The sequence below is a fragment of the Mauremys mutica genome, chromosome 2 (genome assembly GCF_020497125.1).
Source record: "Mauremys mutica isolate MM-2020 ecotype Southern chromosome 2, ASM2049712v1, whole genome shotgun sequence".
Taxonomy (NCBI): Eukaryota; Metazoa; Chordata; order Testudines; family Geoemydidae; genus Mauremys; species Mauremys mutica.
In genome coordinates, this window is record NC_059073.1 from 277,312,533 (window position 1) to 277,332,472 (window position 19,940).

General features: G+C 49.8%; 1 protein-coding gene across 5 annotated transcripts in view; it reads right to left on the minus strand.

Moving 5' to 3' along the window:
- Nucleotides 1-19,940, minus strand: part of RBM33 (RNA binding motif protein 33) — a 162,346-nt gene that overhangs the window by 14,669 nt on the left and 127,737 nt on the right. Inside the window, exon 18 of one of the 5 annotated variants that reach the window (XM_045004270.1) lies at nucleotides 7,504-7,536. The exons of 3 other annotated variants lie outside the window; for them this stretch is intronic. In XM_045004270.1, the coding sequence (XP_044860205.1) occupies nucleotides 7,504-7,536 (33 nt within the window). Of the gene's footprint in view, nucleotides 1-7,498; nucleotides 7,537-19,940 lie in introns of all 5 variants that reach the window. One more of the 5 variants, XM_045004269.1, reaches the window with a different exon arrangement.

Genomic DNA, 19,940 nt, shown 5'->3' on the forward strand with positions numbered 1-19,940 from the left:
ACTGTACAGGACCACTAGCTTGTGTAATACTGAAGATGAACTGGCAACATAAAATTAAAGACTGCAAAACAACAGTGAAAGATCTAATTTCTTTTTACTGAAGAGTGTTAGATCTTAAATAAAACATGTTAGTAAAGGGATCTTAATTCAAGCCGAACAGCTTGAACAAAAACTAACATTTGCTGCACTTTCATTGTAGTGAAAATGATGCAAGATTGTTTCAAACTGGTATTAGTTTTTTTCTTTTTAACATTAGCTGAACATCACTTAACATATAGTTTAGCATGATATTAAGTGTTGACACTTTCAGCCTTACACTCAGTATCTGGTTCACACAATACAGTTTAGGCTTACTTTGGATCAAAAAATAATTTTTCTAGTAAGGACAAAAATAAACTAGGCCTCTAGTTTAAACTGTAAACTACTTGGCATATACAATACTATAGTTTTAAATAGCTACCCCAAGCCTCCTTACAGACAGAAAGTGTGCAGCATCTTAGCATCAAGTGTATTGTTTTGCCTTTTATTAAAAAAAAAATATATGCAGGTGTGCTTGTGTCACATCCCAGCAGATTTGTGGGGATTGTTCAATTCACCAATGAAAACTTGTTAAAAAATCAGTTATGTTCTGGTTTTGGGGTAATATTTTCTCAGTTTATTTCTTCCTAAACTATGAACTTTCTGCTTAGGAAACTAAGGACTGACAGCACTGGCTACAGCAGTGGTCCCCAAATGTTTTCTGTTGCATCTTCCTGGGAGCCGGGGTTGGGAGCAGGCTCAGGAGCAGAGCCAGAGCTGTGGTTGGGACCTGGGGCCAGGACCCGGAGCTGCAGCGGAGGCCAGGAGCCGGGGCAGCAGCTGTGGCTGTGGGCGGGGCTGGAATGGAGTTGGGGGCAGAGCAGGGCTGAGTGGTGCTCCGTCCCTGCCCCCTGTTGAGGCTGGCCTGGGCCCTGCCACGCCCCCCGACACTCTGGGGACCACTGGGTTATAGCCACACACAGTGTAGGTACATGTTGTCTGCATGCAATTTTGACAGTGCACTTTAGTGTTGACCTGTTATTCTAGCACTGAGTTAGAAAATCTTCTCAGTCACTGATGAGTTTTATGAAAAAGACGGTTACTCACCTGTAGTAACTGTTGTTCTTCGAGATGTGTTGCTCCAATCCATTCCAGTTAGGTGTGCGCGCCGCGCGTGCACGGCTCTTCGGAAGATTTTTACCCTAGCAACTCCGGCGGGCCGGCTGGGCGCCCCCTGGAGTGGCGCCGCTATAGCGCTGAATATATACCCCAGCCGGCCCGTCCGCTCCTCAGTTCCTTCTTGCCGGCTACTCCGACAGTGGGGAAGGAGGGCGGGTCTGGAATGGATTGGAGCAACACATCTCGAAGAACAACAGTTACTACAGGTGAGTAACCGTCTTTTCTTCTTCGAGTGATTGCTCCAATGCATTCCAGTTAGGTGATTCCCAAGCCTTACCTAGGCGGTGGGGTCGGAGTGAGACGTGGCAGAGTGTAAAACTGCTGAGCCGAAGGCTGCGTCGTCTCGAGACTGCTGCACCAACGCATAGTGGGAGGCGAAGGTGTGGACCGAAGACCATGTGGCTGCTCGACAGATGTCCTGGATGGGGACCTGGCTCAGGAAGGCGGCAGACGAGGCTTGCGCCCTCGTGGAATGAGCGGTGAAGCGGCCCGGGGGCACGCGAGCCAGCTCGTAGCATGCTCTGATGCACTGAGTTACCCAGGAGGAGATGCGCTGGGAAGAGACCGGCTCGCCTTTCATGCGATCGGCGACTGCTATGAAGAGTTGTGTAGAACGCCGAAAAGGTTTCGTCCGCTCGATGTAAAAAGCGAGCGCTCTACGGACGTCGAGGGTGTGGAGCTGTTGTTCCCGAGGCGAGGCATGGGGCTTCGGGAAGAAGACCGGGAGAAAGATGTCCTGATTGAGGTGGAAAGCCGAGACCACTTTTGGCAGGAAGGCCAGATGCGGACGAAGCTGCACCTTGTCTGTGTGGAAGACAGTGTATGGCGGACCTACCGTCAGCGCCCGGAGCTCCGAGACTCGTCTGGCCGATGTTATGGCGATGAGAAAGGCCGTCTTCCAGGAGAGGTAAAGAAGAGAACATGTGGCCATCGGTTCGAATGGCGGACCCATGAGTTTGGACAGGACGAGGTTCAAATCCCAGGTTGGGGCCGGACGCCGCACCGGCGGGTACAATCGGTCCAGGCCTTTCAGGAAGCGGGAGACCATCGGATTGGAAAAGATGGAGCAACCTTCCAGAGAAGGACGAAAAGCGGACACCGCTGCCAGGTGTACCCGCAAGGAGGAGACCGCCAGACCTTGCTCCTTAAGGTACCAAAGGTAGTCCAAGATGGTAGGGACGGGTACGACGAAAGGGTTGAGTCCTCATTGGTCACACCAGAGCGCGAACCTCTTCCATTTCGCCAGGTAGGTGGAGCGAGTGGAAGGCTTTCTGCTCTCAAGCAGGACTTGCTGCACGGCTACCGAACAGTCCCTCTCTGCGTGGGTCAACCACGCAGGTACCAGGCTGTAAGATGGAGGGACTGCAGGTTCGGATGGTGGAGTCTGCCGAAGTCCTGCGTGATGAGGTCCGGCCATAACGGGAGGGGGATGGGATCCCAAACGGAGAGCTCGAGCAGCAGGGTGTACCAATGCTGTCTCGGCCAGGCCGGAGCCACGAGTATGACGGTGGCTCGATCCCTCCGCAGCTTCTGGAGCACTCTGTGCACGAGAGGAAAGGGAGGGAAGGCATAGAGGAGGTGAGTCTGCCAGGGATACAGGAAGGCGTCCGACAGAGAGCCCGGCGAGTGACCTCGGAACGAGCAAAACTGGAGACACTTCCTGTTCGCCTTGGAGGCGAAGAGGTCGACCCGGGGAAACCCCCACCTCTGGAAAATCGTATGTGCAACGTCGGGACGAAGGGACCACTCGTGGGAGAGAAACGACCTGCTGAGATGGTCGGCCAGCGTGTTCTGCACTCCCGGAAGAAAAGACGCTTCTAGGTGAATGGAGTGGGTCACGCAGAAGTCCCACAGGAGGATCGCTTCCTCGCAGAGGGGAGAAGAGCGGGCTCCGCCCTGCTTGTTTACATAGTACATCGCAGCGGTGTTGTCCGTGAGTACTGTTACACAACGGCGTTGTAGGTGGGAGCAGAAGGTCCGGCAGGCGAGGCGAATGGCACGGAGCTCGCGGACATTGATGTGTAGCGCGAGTTCCTGGGGCGACCAAAGGCCTTGGGTGTGAAGCTCGCCCAGGTGGGCCCCCCAACCGAGCGCTGAGGCATCCGTGGTCAGCGTAACGGATGGGCGAGGAGGATAGAACGGGACCCCCGCACACACGACCTCCGGGGTGAGCCACCAGCGGAGGGAGTCGAGGGCCGTCCTGTTGACCGTGACCACCATGTCGATGGGGTCTCGATGAGGCCGGTACACCGTCGCGAGCCAGGACTGGAAGGGGCGAAGATGGAGCCGCGCATATGCGGTGACATATGTGCAGGAGGCCATGTGACCCAGAAGGCGTAGGCAGGAGCGCACGGTTGTGGTCGGGAAGGCGACGAGATCCCGGATGATGGAGGCCATCGTCTGGTGCCGGGCGCGGGGAAGAGAGGCCCTGCCAACCGTGGAGTCGAGAACCGCTCCGATGAACTCCAGCCGCTGCGTTGGGAGCAAAGTGGACCTCTCGGTGTTGATGAGAAGACCAAGCTGCTGAAAGAGAGACAGAATTTCTGCCATCTGTTCTATCACGAGCTGACGGGACTGAGCTCGGACCAGCCAGTCGTCGAGATACGGGTAGACGTGCATCTGATGACAGCGGAGGGCTGCTGCTACGACTGCCATGCATTTTGTGAATACCCTCGGTGCCGTGGAGAGTCCGAATGGCAACACGGCGAACTGGTAGTGAGCGTTGTTGACTACAAACCGAAGGTAACGCCGATGAGGAGGATAGATCGCGACATGGAAGTAGGCGTCCTTCATGTCGAGGGCGGCAAACCAGTCTCCCGGATCCAGGGAAGGAATAATGGTCCCCAGGGTGACCATACGCAACTTGGGCTTGAGCAGATATTTGTTCAGCTCGCGAAGGTCCAGGATAGGACGTAGCCCGCCTTTCGCCTTGGGGATGAGAAAATAACGGGAGTAGAATCCCCTGCCCCGCCTGTCTTGAGGCACTGCTTCTATGGCACCCACGCTCAACAGAGTCTGAACCTCTTGCAAGAGGACTTGCTCGTGAGAGGGGTCCCTGAAGAGGGACAGGGAGGGTGGGTGGGAAGGCGGGGGCGAAACAAATTGAAGGCGGTATCCCGACTGGACTGTTTGAAGCACCCAGTTGTCCGATGTTAAGCGGGACCACGCCGAAAAGAAATGGGAAAGGCGGTTGTAAAATAAAGGGGAAGGATCCGGTAGGGAGAGTGACGGGCCGTCCTCGATCGTCCCATCAAAAGGCCTGCTTAGCCCCCTGAGGGGTCTTGGAAGCGGCCTGGCCCTGGTTGCGGCGGTTGCCGGACGGACGACGGCGATTTTGGGTCGGTCATCTGCTGGTATAGGGGCGATAGCGCTGTTGATAGCGGGAGGGCTGCGGTCGGAAGGGCCTGCGCTGCGTCGCCGGCGTGTGCATTCCGAGCGTGCGGATGGCAACACGCCCGTCCTTCAGGGTCTGGATCCGAGCATCCGTCTTCTCGGAAAACAGACCCTGGGTGTCGAAGGGGAGGTCCTGGAGTGTATATTGCACCTCCGGCGGCAGGGTGGAGGACTGCAGCCAGGAGATGCGCCTCATTGTCACGCCGGATGCCAAGGTCCGAGCCCCGGAGTTCGCGGCGTCGAGGGCGGCCGTAATAGATGACCGAGAGGACTTCTTCCCCTCGTCCAGCAAGGCGGAGAACTCCTGGCGTGATGTGGAAGGCAGGAGCTCCGAGAACTTCGCCAGGGACGTCAGAATGTCAAAGACGTACCTGGCGAGGAGGACCATGATGTTTGCGATCCTCAGCTGCAAACCCCCGGCGGAGTAGATCTTACGGCCGAGCAAGTCCATGCGCTTGGCGTCCTTGGACTTAGGCGCAGCGGCAGGTTGGCCGTGCCTCTCCCGGTCGTTAACAGATTGGACCACGAGGGAGTCCGGGGTTGGGTGGGAGTAAAGGTACTCATAGCCTGATGGTGGGGCTGAGTACTTCCGCTCGACCCCGCGTGCTGTGGGAGGAATGGAAGCGGGGGTCTGCCATAGCGTAGTGGCGTTCTTCTGAATGGTCCGGACGAAGGGTAACGCCACGCGGACGGGAGCATCCGCACCCACCACATTGGTGATTGGGTCCTCATCCTCCTGGACCTCCTCTACGGGAAGATTCATGGATGCCGCCACCCTGCGAAGCAGGTCTTGGAAGGCCCGGAGGTCAATGGGCGGGGGTTCGCTGGCCGCAGCCCCTGCCACCGCCTCGTCCGGCGAGGATGACCAAGATGCACCCTGCAGAACCGGCTCCGGCTCTACGTCCGGTGGGTGAGCCTCCTCCGAACCGTGAAGCGTGGGCGATTGGCGGACCGGATGAGCAGATGGCTCGTGCGGAGGAGAGGGAGGCGGCCGGCTAACAGTCGCTTCAGGGAACCTGGTGCTGGTGGTCACATCCCTCCTGGGAAACGGGATACCTTGACCTTCATGCTGTCCCCACGGGACCCAGTAGCCCCACTGCTCATGCGGAAGTCCTTGTGGGGTAGGCCACCGGTGGGTAGTATCATCGGCACCGGAGGCTACGGAAGCCGTGCGGGATGGCCAAGGCGGTGCTGTAGTGCCGACGGACTGAACCGCTGAAGGCGGGAGGCCATGCACCGACGGCACCGAGGGTCGATACGCAGAGCGCCGACGGGACGGTGACCGTGAGCGTGGACTCCGGCGGTGCCGGGAGCTCGACCGGCGCCGGGAGCTCGACCGGGACTGGGATCCGCGGTGCCGGGAGTGACTCCGGGAGTCGCGGTGCCGAGGAGACCTCCGACGGTACCGACGGTACGGTGACCTGGATCGGTGCCGGGAGTGCGACCGGTACCGAGATCGAGAACGGTACCGGGACTCAGACCGGCGTCGGGATGGTGCTTGGTGCCGTGAAGAGGAGCGGCGACGAGACTCCGAGCGGCGGGACGGGGACCTGCGCCGGGATCTGGACCGGGACCGGGACCGGGACCTCGACCGTCTTCCACGCCGCTCGTCAACAGAGGGCGGTCTTGTCATCCTGGCTGGCTTGCCGAGAGAGACAACAGCCCGCACCGGTGGTGCCGGGGGCCGGAGGCTCGGAGCCTCTATGAGCCTGATGAGGTCTCTGGCAGAGGAGAATGTCTCCGGCGTTGAAGGCAGCCTTGGCTCAACCTCGGTCGGTGCCGGGGAGCGTGGCGGTGCCGGACTCGACGGCGCTTGCGGAGCCGAGGGCTCAGGGCCCGCTTTACGCACTGCCGCAGCCACTCTCGTGGCGGACTCTGTGCGTGCCTTCGCTACAGCCTTCGCCAGTCTCTGCTTGCGTGCAGGCGAGAGCGAGCGGTGCCGGGTCGTCTTAGGCGGCGGTTTAGGTACCGTGGCCACGGTGCCGGCGCCGGTCGGTGCCGCGGGTGCACTCTGCACCGAAGAAGCCCTCGGTGCCGGCGCTGACGGTGCCGGGGGCTGGAGGGACGCCTCCATAAGGAGCTGCTTGAGGCGACTGTCTCTGTCCTTACGCGTCCGCGGCTTAAAAGCCGAACAAATGGCACATTTATCTGTACGGTGTGCCTCGCCCAGGCAACGGAGGCAGGAGCTGTGAGGGTCACCCACTGGCATAGGCCTCTGGCACGCTGCACAGGGCTTAAAGCCCAGTGCCTTGGGCATGAGCCCGCACCGGGGAGGGGGAGGGAGAAAGTACTCCCCCTATCCTTATCTAAACTAACTAACTACTAAAACTAACTATACTAACAGTAAAGAACTATATACAAAAACAAGTAGAGAGAGCTAGGGATGTGGAGGACTACTGAGCACTCCACAGTTCCGACTGCCGTCACGGGCGGGAAGAAGGAACTGAGGAGCGGACGGGCCGGCTGGGGTATATATTCAGCGCTATAGCGGCGCCACTCCAGGGGGCGCCCAGCCGGCCCGCCGGAGTTGCTAGGGTAAAAATCTTCCGAAGAGCCGTGCACGCGCGGCGCGCACACCTAACTGGAATGCATTGGAGCAATCACTCGAAGAAGAACATGAATTAACGGCAACTAGGGAAAAGGTTCCATTGAACTGACTTTCAGTTGAAGTCTCAACAGATGACATGTTACCATATTAATCTACTGCATTATCTTCCATACATTTAATGTTATGTGATACACAAACTTAGCTTGGTCAGGCTCCTACTGAAGTTAACAGTGATTCTCTGAATAAAATGGAACTTTTGCACAAGAAAAATGCAGTATCAGGCCTTACGGCATTAAAAAAATTATACTATGAAGTTTAGAATCCCATAATTTTGTAAAAGACTGTTATCCTAAAACTTACTTTACCAGCTTCTGCTTTTTGGATTCCAAACGCAGGTGCTAGGAAAATACACATACAATTAATTAATCTGTATATCATAGTTACGTTGCTATAATATTCAGTGTAATAGCTTAGTTTTTTCTCCCTGTTAAAGACATCTCTACACCAAAACTAACCATTACTAGTATATATAACTCCTTCTCATAATAGTTTGTGTGTATATACACACACCCACACAGTCTAATAACCTCACAAGAAAGTTGTTATTTTCAGCATTCTCTGTACAAATTTATCTAGACTTCTGTCCAAATCACTATTAAAAACTCCCTCCTCCTTTTAACAATTATCTGGCTGACTTGTACAAAACTCCCTAAGAAGCATTTCAGAATTGTTAGTCCCACTCCCTCACCCATGTACTTTCTTTCATGGGGGAAAAAGATCCCTTACATTTTCAAGTGCTCACTTTGCTTCTTCTTTTGTGTATCAGGGCTACCCAGCAGGGCCGGCTCCAGAGCCCAGCGGGGCAAGCACCTGCCTGGGGCGGCCCTTTCCCAGGGGGGCGGCAGGCTGGGCCGGCGGACCTGCCGCAGTCATGCCTGCGGGAGGTCCACGGGAGCCCCGGGAGCAGCGGACCTGCCGCAGGCATGACTGCGGAGGGGACGCTCGGCCGGCGGCTCCAGTGGACCTCCCGCAGGCATGACTGCGGACGGTTCGCTGGTCCCGCGGCTCGGCTGGACCTCCCGCGGGCATGCCTGCGGCAGCTCAACCGGAGCCGCCGGACCTGCGAACCGCCCGCAGCTGCGGGAGGTCCAGCCGAGCCGCGCGACCAGCGGACCCTCCGCAGTCATGCCCGCGGGAGGTCCGCTGCTCCCGCGGCTCAGGGGTGCCTCCCGGGCATGACTGCTTGGGGCGGCCAAAAACCTAGAGCCGCCCCTGCTACCCAGTACTATCCATATGTTATACAGTGATGTATCTTGCACATATAAAGACAGTAGTTACTCATAATATGAAGTCTCAATGCCTATTTATTTATAACCTACCATCTTCGCACAACCAATATCATATAGCTATCAAGTACAATTTAAAAACTTGTTCGTTTCTTTTCACACTACCCTAACAATCCTAGAAAGTAATTTTTCATAAAAAGTACTACATTAGTTTCACAAAACAAGAGCATGCCTGTGTGAGCTTATAAAAATGAGCTATTTACCTAACCTCAAACTCTAGTATTTGTACACACATGAAACATTTTCTCCACTCTGCCTGTTTGCCCCAAGAAGTAAACTGAAATGAACAAAAATTCTGTTGGGTAGTCACAGAGAACATAATTGATGAAGCTTTTGCTTTAGTAGTGCCTGCCTGCATGAAAAGACCAAGTGTAAGGACAGTAAACATATTACATGCATGTTTCCAAAATAAAACAAAGGTAGGATCTGGCCTTTGGGCTATTAGTCTAGATGGAGATACAATACGTTAAAGCTGCTAAACCTCGTGCTTGAAGCCAAAGTCTCTTCACATTTTTCAGCTCCTTTAATTCAAGACCCAGCTAGCTGGATTCCCCCTATGGCAGCTTGGTTCTGCAGCTCTGCCTCCTGTGTGGCTTAGGTACTGCTGCACTGAGCTACACAGAAAGTCCAGTCACTCTTCAGCAACCTCTAGTCTCAAGCAGTAGATTTCTTCTGACTTTAGGAGTTCAAAATAAACAGATTCAAATTTCAAGGAACATACTCTTCATTTGGATAACTTGGCCTAACTGGATGGAGCAGCAGAGGATGAAGGCCCTCTTCTTGGATCCATCTCAGACACAAAGGATTTTCCACTACAACAGATGCAGAGGAAATGGAGCAGGATCATTCAGAAAAAGTTAAGGAGGACCTACAATGGAACAACTCCTGGAAACACACACAAAATCACCCCCAGTGGAATTTAGAAGCACCTTCTGACTCTGATCATTTACCTCCCACCCGTCTCCTCTCCTGAAAGTGAATACACATCCCTGGCTTACAGATTAAGTGCCTTTAAAACTAGATCTATGAGAGATGGAGGAGGAGGAGGAGATTAAGCTTGATACATCTGACTGAGGAGGGCTGGCCAGCCAATTCAGTTCAGTTGAGAGACTTTGCAGCTCTCTAAATCCTTATCCATCCTTTCTCCTGAAGGGTGCAGAAGACAAAAGCTCTGAGCCCTGAAAATTCAGCAGAAGCTGTCCTTTTTCCAAAGCTGTATTATAAAAACAGCTGGAGGTGGAAGATGACACAGTCACAGATGTACCATAGGAAGCACTCGTGTATTATAATGAGGTGGTAGCACTGTTATAGTTAAGACTGAGATATGTATAAAGTTAAGAGATCACCATTGTTTGCTAGCACTGCTCGACAATCTGAATTGCGTCAACAGTTAAGCCTATGTGACTGATACTCTGTTGAAGAAAAATGAATTCAGGCTAACAGGGACTCAAAGTTATTCACCTGAAAGCCTGAACTACGTATGTTGATATTTTTCAGCAGATTGTTCTTTTCCCTGTCTGTCCCAGAGTCACCATGGGATAAGAGAGACCCTAGGAACACTCAGCAGTAAAAAACCTGTTTCCAACTGAATTGGTTGGGAAGCTGAGGAACAGGGAGGGGAGTTGGAGGTGACAGGAATGGCTTCACTTGAAACCTGTCAATAAACCAGAGTGTAATGAGAAGTAGAGAACACGCACACTTTGAAAAAAAACCAAACACATACAAAAAAACAGTTCAGTTAATCCCAGGGAAGAGAGGCCATATGTTTCAGACGGTGTTTTACCACTGTAGAAAATGCAGCAGAAGCCTTCTGCCTCTAACCTCTCCAGGAACGAAAGTGGCTGGAGGGTGAATAGAAGCTGGAAGTCCTGTACGGATGAGGTTGCCAGCATACTATGTGAGATCTGCAGAAGTGCTCACAGGTTAACAAAAACAACCTGTAACAGAGTATGACTGGGAGGAGGCAGCATGACTGCCCTGTCCTGAAAGCAGCTCAGTGGCCAGCTGGCACCAAAGAATGACACTCTTCTACCCATCTTTCCCTCCCATCCTCTGCTCCCACAAACCTTCCCACTTTTACTTCTTTTCCTCTCTCACTTATCTTCCATTTCCTTGATAAGAACCAAACAAAAAGCTCAGGCATGGACTCTGTGTTTGCTATATGGAAGAAGCAAAGGGACTCTATAGGACAGAGGTTAATACCAATCTTGACTGCCCATTCTTTTGCTTCCTTCGGTCTGTCTACACTGCAAAAAAGACCCATGGCAACGCATCTCTGTGCCTGGATCAACTGACTCAGACTCAAGGGGCTCATACTACAGGGCTAAAAATAGCATTGTAGGTGTTGGGTCAAAGATCCCAGGCTCCAGCCCAAGTCGAAACATCTAAACTGATATTTTTAGCCCCCTAGTGGGAGCCCGAGTCAGATAATCCAGACTCTCAGATTTGCTGCCACAGGTGGGCGTTGCTGGTTTTTTGTTAGCAGAGTAAACATACCTTGTGTCGTGAGGGGTAGAGCTGGGTGTACAGAATTCTTGTGCAAAAGAAAAGTACAGATAACCAATACTTTAAAATCACTGATGCTTTTAGTATACATAACTCATTTATCATCATCATTTTACAATGTATTATTTTAGTGAGCAAATTGTAGGGAAAACAGCATTTTCCAAGAAAATTACCGAGAAACACTGCCAGGGCCTAAGGAATGCTCATGTTTAGCGTCGACTCAGACAGTAGGGCTGGAAAAGACAACATGGGCCATCCAATCTGATCCCTGGCATTTTAAAGGGACTATTCTCTACATCAACATTTCTCTAACAATGGCTGGTGCACTATTGGTCTACAGAGTGATTGCTGGTTACACTGGCTTCTCCTGCCTTAAAATTACATTTACAAGTGTCCAGGCTCAAAGGCGATCCAAGGCACCTGTAAAAAGCAGCTAGTAAGGAGGGAGCAGCAAAACTAGCAGTCTCCACTAGGGGCCACTGCAACCAGAAGGGGGAAGCCTGGTGACTAGATGCAAAATATCTGTCAATGGGGACACTAAGAGTCACTGGTCAGACCAGAGCTTCCTATATGAGGTACTTGAACAAGGAGGCAGAAGAGAAGAGAGAGTGGGAACAGGAGAGTAGTCAGATAGTGAAGGAAACCGAAGCATAGATAAGAGGTGATCAGCTAATTCACTGATGGGAGCCATATATAGACAGCAAAAGTGAAGTAAAAAGGAGAGATTTTGGTAAAAAGTAAATGGATTTTAATATTAACTGTACACGTACCAGTTCACCAGTGACTGCAGCTCTTGTTGAGTTGGTGTGGATCGGGCAGATTAGGAGATTAATTGTGAATCGGGCAGATTAGGAGAGGTGGCAGCCCAAGAGATAAAAGCTTGCAGGAAGTGGTCCACACTAGAATAAAGCCGAGTCTCCGTCCGAGCGCCTGAGCCCCGCCCCGATCCGCGTGGGGAGGGGGCGGGGCTGGGAGCTCTGGGCTGAGCGCTGCGCTCGGCGTGGAGCTCACAGCCCCGCCCCCTCACCACGCGGCTCTGAGCGGGACCGCCGGAGACGCGCTCGGGTAAGAGGGGGGGGGGAAGCGGGACCCGCCGGGGCCGGGCCGGGGGAAGGGAAGCGGGACCCGCCGGGGCCGGGCTGGGGGGAAGCGCTCAGGGCTGGGGCAGAGGATTAGGGTGCGGGGGGATGAGGGGTTCATGATGTGGGGGCGCTCAGGGCTGGGGCAGAGGATTAGGGTGTGGGGGGATGAGGGCTCTGGCTGGGGCTGAGGATTAGGGTGCAGGGTCCTAGTGCCTGCCCTCCGCCAGTACTGGCAAGGCAGGCTTCCCTTACCCTGAGCCTCTCCAACCCCAAACCCTCAGCCCCAGCCAGAGCCCTCATCCCCCTGCTCCCTAATCCTCAGCCCCAGCCCTGAGCACCCCCACATCATGAACCCCTCATCCCCCTGCACCCTAATCCTCAGCCCCAGCCAGAGCCCTCATCCCCCCACACCCTAATCCTCTGCCCCAGCCCTGAGCGCCCCCACATCATGAACCCCTCATCCCCCCGCACCCTAATCCTCTGCCCCAGCCCTGAGCGCCCCCACATCATGAACCCCTCATCCCCCCGCACCCTAATCCTCTGCCCCAGCCCTGAGCGCCCCCACATCATGAACCCCTCATCCACAGCCCTCACCCCACACTCCAAACCTCTTCCCTAGCCCTGAGCCCCCTCGCATCATGAACCCCTCATCCACAGCCTTCACCCCACAGCCCAACCCTCTTCCCTAGCCCTGAGCCCCCTCGCATCATGAACCCCTCATCCACAGCCCTCACCCCACAGCCCAACCCTCTTCCCTAGCCCTGAGCCCCCTCCTGCATCATGTACCCCTCATCCTCAGCCCCACAGCCCTCACCCCTGCACTCCCTCCTATCCCCAAACTCCGTCCCAAAGCCTGCACCCCCACCCCCTGCCGCAGCCTGGAGCCTGCATCGAGCACAGAGCCTGCATCCAGACCCCCTCCCCCACCCAAACTCCCTCCCAGAGCCTTAGGCAGTAAATCTAAGTGCGTGTTTTGTCCTTTGAGTGAGGTGCATTACTGAGTGTATATATTTATTAAAACTGCGCGCGCTTAGGGGAGGAGGTGGAGAAGAGACAGGGCAGGGGCGGGGCCTCATGGAAGGGGTGGATTGGGGGTGGGGCCAGGGGCAGCAAGGGGGCGTGTCAGTGATGCGGCCCTCGGGCCAATGCACTAGTCCTCATGCGGCCCTCGGGGTCATTTGAGTTTGAGACCCCTGATCTAACCTGTTCTTCAATAAGTGAAGCGATAGTGCAGCAAGAACATTTAAAAAGGATCAGATTCTATTTTTGTCTCTCCCTCAGCTTAGGTCACATAACTCAGCCTCCTTTTATTGTTCCACCACTTCCTGATGCCTGCACTTCATTTCTAAGAGTGACAAGCAGCACAGATTCTGGTCCAGGATACATTTGACTTTTCTTCTCCTATTGTGTCTGACCTCTTTCCTTTCTGCTACCCTTCCCCTTTGCCACTTTCTTTCTTTTCGTGCTATCCCCTTGACACTCTCACTGCTTCAATATCTCTGTGTACTACATAGGATTTCCAGTCTATTGCTAGCAACAGATTCTAGAAGCAAAACTGCAACTCCTTAAAAAAAAAAGTTGGGATGGAAAAAGAGCACGACCCTCAAACCAACTAGTGTCTCCGTCTCAGACGGACACAGGGAATTCCTGACTCAGGAAAGCTTGGTTCAAAACTTCAGACCCCAGATGATGCCCCTGGTGGGTCAGCCTTCTCCTCCAGCTCCAGGAAGAGGATGGGGAGGCTATGGCAGTAGTGACCATCTCTGCTCCCAGAGATTGCTAATGGAGACAGTAAAAATTCTCAGTTGTGACAGCATACAAGGTTGTCACAGCCTAGAGGAACCAATGAGTCACCAGACTTGTATGCAATGTCACACTCTAAAATGAACCTTGCTGATACTATAAGAACCTCATGGGCTGGGATTATTCATCTATCATTACCCCATTTGTCATTTTCACTTATAAGCTTCAGCTCAGAAAATAGAATCAGCACTTTTGAATAAAACTACTGAGAAACTTGCCATTACTATGACTGAGCACTAGGTAGTGCCATCACTCTAAGAAAGCTAAGTGCGATGCATTAACAAAGCACAATCATTTCCCCTTCTAAAACTGGAAAAGGGACGGTAAGAGAGAGATAAGGATACAATTCTTAAACTTACTCTGAGTATGGCTAGAGTTACACCAGCCTGAGCTGTATTTGCATACAATTATGAAAAGCTATTTTTATGGCAGGAGAAAAACTTTCTAATCCTAACTCTTAATAAAGCAGTGTTAGGAGTCTACACTCATGGTCTATTTTGGGAAACATTTGGTGCAAGGAAATATTTGATTAAAGATTATTACAGAATTGCTGCCTAAAATGGTCCATCATTACTCAAATTATTTGGCGACTGGAACAATCTGATTTCGCTCACGTGATTCCCTGTCTCCCATACAGTCCTAACAGATACAAAAGAGTAACGACTAGCTGCAATCAAGCCTCCTTAGACAGGTTAAGGTAGCACAACATGGAACCTTCAGAGTAGCGCTGGAAAAATGGGACACACTCATGCTCTTGCATCCGACAAAGTGGGTATTCACCCACGAAAGCTCATGCTCCAAAACGTCTGTTAGTCTATAAGGTGCCACAAGACTCTCTGCTGCTTTTACAGATCCAGACTAACACGGCTACCCCTCTGATACTCATGCTCTTAGCAATCCAAAAATAAATCCAATTCAGACAAGTCTGCTTAAATTCAACATGTTAACAATCTACTTTAGTAAGCAATACTACATAGAGATAACTGTGTTGAATGTCATTACATACTTTGGCACCAGGCCTATGAGGCTGTGCTTTAAATACACAATAGCTCCTGAGAGCCTTCTGTACCTTCAAACCCTTAAAAAGTGTGATTATGTATAACAATGCATATCTTGTAGTTCCTCACTCCGATTATGACCTAGTTTAATGTCATGTTATTTAAAAACAGCCAAATAGCTGATTTATTGATTCTTTCCACTCTTGACAGCGTTTATGAAGATGACAGTGAACAATATTCAAAAAGATGCATTTTTTGTATTTTAATTACGATACATATATATATTTTTAAACAGAGCACTTGATTCAATAACTATGCTGGAGCCTAAAGCATTTTATTACATTTTTCAATATCCCTGGAATCATGGTCATGGGTTTTCCACCTGTTCTAAGAACAGAGCAGCTTTATAGAAGGACAGGGAAAGTGAGGAGTCCAGTGATGAGACAGGATGGAGGAAGCATTTCAAACATGAATGTGAAGGAATAAAACAATTCCTCCCCTGCTTCCCGGGTCCGGATGAAAAATGATGGTGCATCTCCCTTTCCACAGACTGCATACACTTTCCTGACCTCCTCCTACCTCAGAGTTCAACTGTTCCCAGCTTATCAGATCTGACCTATTGCCCTTATTCACAGCATCACTATCCTAATGTGAAATCTAAGATGGCAATGTTGAGAGGGAGCAGAGAACTAGATTCATTTTTCAGTTTCATTCTCCAGCTGCCTGTTGGGTGTATCCTGATTCTAAAATTCACATGCAGTCCCAGGGTAAAATAAAGTCAAAGCTTTTACACATGGCAGGTCTCTGAGGCATGGCAGTGGACTTGCTCTGCTTCCTCCACAATCTGAGAACAATCAAATCTGACAATACTTTGCTTGAATGTAAAAGCACACTACAGTATTCCGACTAAAATTATCCAGTAGGTACCAGCCAGACTGATTCTATTTGCCACCATTGTTCTAAATGCATACCTCTCTCAGTGGCAAGTCCTGCCCCCTCTCCCTAGAGATGCAGAGGGTTTTCCTGTAATGGAACCAGTGTAGTTTTCTCATACAGGGGGTTACGCAAGATTCTGGGAGTTTATGCAAGGCATGTGTGCCCCTGCGAAGCCAGGAGCCCAGCTGCAGGGCAATTACGCAACTGGGAATGAGGGGAGGTGCATCAACTGTTATGTGGATACACGAGTCACTTCCCACTACTCGTGAGACTATTCTAACACTGAGGATGGACTAGTGGTTATGGAGTGGCTCTGCTCCTGTAGAGTTCTTGGGATGTCAGAAGAATTCCTTCCCTCCTCCCAGAGGAAGGACTGTTCAGGCTATGCTCTAGGGCAAGGGATCTGGACTTCAGGCAGTCCACACCCCTTATCAGGGTGGCCTGCTGACAGGGGAAAGGAACACTGGCTTACATCTGACATACATTTGGTAGGTTTTGTTGCTCACTGTAAGGGCCAGAAAAGATTCCCCCCGCCCAACAAACTTACACCACAGGCTCTATAGAAACTGATGGGTAAAAGTCCCTCACTCACTAGGGAAAGTGTCTCCTTTGCTATAGGCAAGTCTATGTCAAAGCTTTTGCATATCCCACTGCCTTCAGAAATACCTAAACCCTAACTATCCTCTCTATTCTCCACAACTAAGCCATCTGAATAGGCTGTTGTTACAGCCCCTGCTTTGATTTTTCCCTCCCCTCAGTCTCTCCTGTACGTCCTCTAGCTTCAGCCCTCTTCACTACACTGAAAATACCCGTACCAAGGTTTCTAACAACCTTTTCTTTGCTGAGCTGTGGGACCAGTACTCCATTCACCTCACCCCTGCTTTTCCTGGAGCCTTCAGTACAAGTGATTTTCTTCTTTTCACCATCTGTGCTCTCTTGGCCTTTTTCACCCTCCCTCCCTCTTGGTCTGCTTCCTACCTAACAGTTCTTTCAGGAGTTTCTTCTCCCTTTCCCTCTTTCTATCGGAGTCAGGGCTCTGTCACTGGTCCCCACTCTTCTTCCTCTACTCTTTATCCCTGGGTGATCTCATCTGTTCACATGGTTCCAACTATCATCCCTATGATGAGGGCTCACAAATCTAGCTTACCACACTTGACCAGTCTACCATGAATCCAAATGTTTTTCTGGTATATTGTCTGGTACAGTCTGTTACCAGTAAAATCTTGGCATGGACAAAATGAGCTGAGTTTCTTTTCCACCGCAAATCCTCTCCACTTCCACCTTTCTCTGTTGCTGAGGACAACTCCAGCCTCCCTGTCACTATGGATCTTACCCCTCAGGGTCACCCTGGCACCACTTTCTCCTTTGACACATCCATGTGTTACCACACCTCCACAATGTTGAAAAAAAAATTAGATATTTCCTATCTCTGACAGCTAAAATACTTGTCCATGACCTGGCCACCCCCTGCCCTACCAGAACGTCCTCCTCCCTGAAACCCAGAACACCTTCCCAAAGTCTGACCCAAACACAACTGCTAATTCAGATCATGTCATTCCCCTGTCTAAATCACTCGTGCACAGCGTATCAGGTTTAAACCTCTCAACTTGTCCTTCAGAGATTTGCACAATCCTGATTCACCAGGACCTTGTTTTGTACTGCATCACCCTTTGCCTCTCTCCAGCATCACTGCCCTTCTGGTCTTTTAAACCTCCAATCTCTGTGTGATGAGCACCCTTCCTCTGTTCGTTCAGATCCCTCCTAATGGCCCAAGTCTGTGTTACCCACAGCCATTAACGTGTGTCAAATGCCTTTTCTATCCACATTTTTAAGGAAGGGAGAGTAGGAGTAAGAAAGCAAGGAAACAGGAGGTAGAAAATGTCTAAACACACATTCCCTTCTTCTGGTGCTCCCAAGCTCATCTCGCCTTCTAAGTTATTTAAATTCCAAATTCCTCTGTGCAAGAACTCCGTCTGTGCTGAGCACAGATGCTAATAAAAATATTAAGTCAAGATCACAAGAAAACTTAGCTAAGACTCATTCTCTCTGGGGTTTCTAGCCTCTCTTTCAGAATTAAGGGAGCATCCCTGGGAACATGGGTCATTACTATGAAAAATGTCAATTTAAACTCTCACATTTTTCAATTCCAGCTCTCTCACAAACTTTCTTTGCGGCCTACGAACTTACCGGCCTCAGTTTCCCCATCAGTAAACACAGATGATACTTGTTTACTTCACCAGGTTGTTGTGGGGATTAGTTAATATCACTACAGTACTTTGAAGATGAAAAGCACCAGGTGTTCTGTACAACAGGCTTCTGTACAATACCCATCCTTTCAGTCCTCTCCCTCCCCACCTTTTTACCACTCTCAACTATATTTACACCTGGAAAATTCTGACCTGTTTTTCCCAGCAATGGTGTAAACTCAAATGTAGGTGTGCTTTTGCTACTAACTGCTAACCTGGCTGTTTCTTATTAAATACCATAACCTTTAGATTTCTGATGTAATGCCAGTGCTCAATCTTTATTAGAAGGTGCATCTATACTAAAAAAATATTCTTTTTTCAGCAATGGTGCAAGCTCTTGGTTAGCCTGGGCATACAAACTTGTACCACATCATTGGATTCTGCTGAAAAATGATAAGAAATTCCATACTGTAGATGCGCCCTTCTCAACAAGACTGTGCTGTGACACTGTATTAGGAATCAAGTGATTGTGGTATTTGATATGAAATAGGAAGCGGTGAACAAGTTTTCCAGCACGTTCACAGTAAGTTTTCTTTACCCTGAATACTTCCACAGCAAGGTTTGTGCTAATTTCCTACTAATATTCTCAAACAGGAGTAAGCAAGTAAAAATTGAGTAAATGTGCTTCAAAACTGACCCTTTATACGGAAACTCTGCATGCACAAAGAATCAGAAAATGCAGCACAAAGTTTTCTGATTTTTCATCACACCCTAGAACAGAAATTGCTGGACTCACACCTACATTTAAAAATGGAATGAAGCAGACCAATTTAATAGTGCAAATGCCACCCTTGCTTTTACTTCCTTGTAGTGCAGGAATTTTAGGCACAATGAATGGCTTAAAAAAACCTCTAGAAAATAATTTCTGTACAAAGTACTGAAGGAGTTGAAGTGACAAAGTATTGTGTGTGAATGTTCTGAGTATGCAAATACAGAAAAACCTAACAATGTTTTCTTTAAACACTATAATAGATCACGTACAGTAGCACTTATCAAAGCTTTTTACAAACAAAAGTTAAGTCTCTCAGAACTACAGACACAAGTAAATCAGTAGGGTCCCATTTAATAAAGAAGGAAACTGAGACGGAGGCATACCTCCTTATGACATCTGTTTTCCAGGAGACACAACAATATAGTATAACCTAACTCAAAAGGTTTCAAAGCCAAGAAATAGCATCAATATGACAACTCTATTTCTGTCTACAAATTCTGTTCCTAGAGTTACAAGGAATAAATGAAATTCCTAAAACTGAAAGATAAGATGGGGAAAAGAATCCATTTTTTTTTAAAGTTTGCTTTGTGTATTTCACAGCACTTTGGTGGATATTTTCAGAGTTATTCCTCAGTGAAAATCAATGGGACTTCTGCTTCTAAATTCATTAGGCATTTTGAAAATCTCCCCTTTTGCTTAAAGTCATCGTCACTATTTAGCTGATAAGTCGAATGCACTAGCAGGCAGTGCATGCACAGAAATAGGCACAAGAGTTAGGCTGGGTCATATTTGGTATGGCTTTTGGGCTTGTTCACAAACTGTTCCTGAAAAGACTTTTCTAAATACCACCAAGTAAAAAATCTGAATAAATCCTTAAAAAAAAAAAAAAAAAAAGGTTTGTTTTTTTTAAAGTCTAGCTATGATATCATGATACTACTGAAAACTGATTGTTTAAAAATCATCCAGTTTAAAAAAAAAAACACTTGACAGTATCCTTTAAAAAATTAGCGATTCTAAAGAATCAGACCTAAACATCAGAAAAGAGCCTAACTTATATTAGCAATAATTACTGAATGTTGTGAATTAGTAAACCAACAATTAAAAAACAAGGATAATAAATAACTAAAGACGCTTTCTTTGGACATGATTACAACACTTCATTATATGCTTATGT